Source organism: Psammomys obesus, unplaced genomic scaffold (assembly GCF_907164565.1).
Source record: "Psammomys obesus unplaced genomic scaffold, mPsaObe1.curated_primary_1811, whole genome shotgun sequence".
Taxonomy (NCBI): Eukaryota; Metazoa; Chordata; class Mammalia; order Rodentia; family Muridae; genus Psammomys; species Psammomys obesus.
The window spans coordinates 6,048,889-6,050,859 of record NW_026586816.1 but is presented as its reverse complement, the minus strand read 5'-3'; the positions used below and the strand labels follow the sequence as shown (position 1 = coordinate 6,050,859).

Below are 1,971 nucleotides of genomic sequence, written 5' to 3'. Positions count from 1 at the left end.
CTTAGCCTGGCTCTGGGCCCCCTCCCCCTTCTTAGCCTGGCTCTGGGGACCCTCTACTTTCTTGCTTTGATTCTGGGCACCCTCTGTCTTCTTGCCCTGGTTTTGAGCTCCCTCCCCCTTCTTGGCCTGATTCTGTGCTCCCTCCCCCTTCTTGCCCTGACTGCTGGTGGCAGAAGCACTGGCCTTGGAGCCCACTGGGGGCACAGCCACCATAGGCACCTCCTTGGGTGTAGCTTCCAAGATGGCAGACTTTGAAGCAAGAACCTGGATGGAATTCACAATAGAACTGACTGCTGGCTCCACCTTTGCTACTTTCTTCTCCTTCTTCTTTTTGTCCTTAGGAGAGGAAGGCAGCTTTTCCTGGGGCATGGCTGATACTGTGGCTATGGGGGTGTGGATTACAGAGGAATGTACTGAAGTTGGAGACACAGCCATAGCGGGTACGCGCACTGGTTCCTTGAGGATGATGGTCACATTGGGATCCAGGTCATGGTCAGGTATCTTCCCATTCGGCTTATCTTCCTTTTTCTTGGTCTTTCCTTTCTTCTCCACAGTTTTCTCCTTCTTTTTCTTTTCTCCTTTCTGGTGGTGAGTTTTTGCCATCTCCTTGCGCTGGTTAGCAAGGGCTTCTTCATACGACGTCTCCTTCATGGAGAAGGTTGACACCAGGAAGATGCCGATGGCGGAGACAACCATAAACCCGCCAAAGACCACAACCCCCAAGGTCTGAGTGTCGTAGACATCCATCTTGGCTGGCTTGCTTTCCACCTGCCAACATATACAAGTAGATTACTTTCTGGAGAAATTGAACAACTGGACAATTTCCATCCCCTATCACCAAACTTAAGGTTTCTCACTGTTTCTTCAGACTAGATTCAGAGTAGAAACAAACCCATGTTCTCACTCCCTCTTCAGCTATGGGTAATTTTTACCTGTGTGGTCTAAACAGTTCCTTTAATGCCCAGGACACAAACAGGCAGGTGGCAGAGTGCAGGGGGACAAGTACAGTTTGTAATGTTCTGAATCCCCCCATTACAGGGTTCGAACCACTCGTGAGCACAAGTGCTGTCTGGAAGTGAAACAACAGGGAGCAGTAGCAACGGGGCAAGGACGCTAAGTATGGCTACATGTGCCACACAGATACAGATATGATTCTGAGAAAGAGAATTTTTCATTTTCCATGTTGGGCTGAAATCTTACTTTTTATATTTTTCTTCTATGTAAAATTCGCTGGTTTCAGTTAAACAAACCAACCAACAAAAACCCAATCAATAACAACACATCTGCAGGCTTTCCCAGCAGGCCCCTGGCAGCCACACTCCACTTTATTGCCAGTACTCTAAACAAAGCTCCTAGGGTCAAAGACAGACACCTTGTTGGTGCAACCCCTAAAAGTCACAAGAAGCTGGTGCAGGACAAGACCCTTTCTGCAGCAATACACCTCGGTCACCCAGCCTACAATTTCCATGTTGGGAAACAGGAAGCCCATCAGATTCTAGGTTTGGAATTTCACATCTGAAGACTTCACAGAAGGGACAGCCTCACAAGGCAATTTGTCAGACAGTATACCCCAAAGCAAGAGGATGAAGCAAACCACTTTTGTTGCCTCTGGACCAAAGTCCAAAGGAACAGAGGCAACTGGGTTCACCCCTTCTTGGCTGACAGCCCAGGCTTAGTTCCACTTCAGCAAACTTTTAACTCATGTCAGTGCCATCATCAGTTCCCAGTGCCCTGGGTTCGAAAGGAGAAATGGTCTAGCCCTGTGAGAGGATTAGCAAAGAGGGAACAAGAAGCACTCCAGTGTAGAAGGGAAAGGCTGCTAAGGAAGGCTAAAAAGAGGGAAAAGGTGAGAAAGACAAGGACACTGTATCCAGGCCCTCTAGACATTGTGGTCACTTGGTCAGGGCAATTTATGCTCCTCTTTAACAGAGGCAAAGGAAGAAAACGGAGCAGGACTGGATCTCTGAACAG

At 48.4% G+C, this 1,971-nt stretch overlaps 1 protein-coding gene across 1 annotated transcript in view; it reads right to left on the bottom strand.

The window, feature by feature from the left end:
• Window positions 1–768, bottom strand: part of Rrbp1 (ribosome binding protein 1) — a 38,671-nt gene extending 37,903 nt beyond the window's left edge. The window contains 1 exon segment of the mRNA XM_055602567.1: window positions 2–768. Within this exon segment, the coding sequence (XP_055458542.1) occupies window positions 2–747 (746 nt within the window). The 5' untranslated portion in view covers window positions 748–768.
• Between the last annotated feature and the right edge of the window lie 1,203 nt (window positions 769–1,971).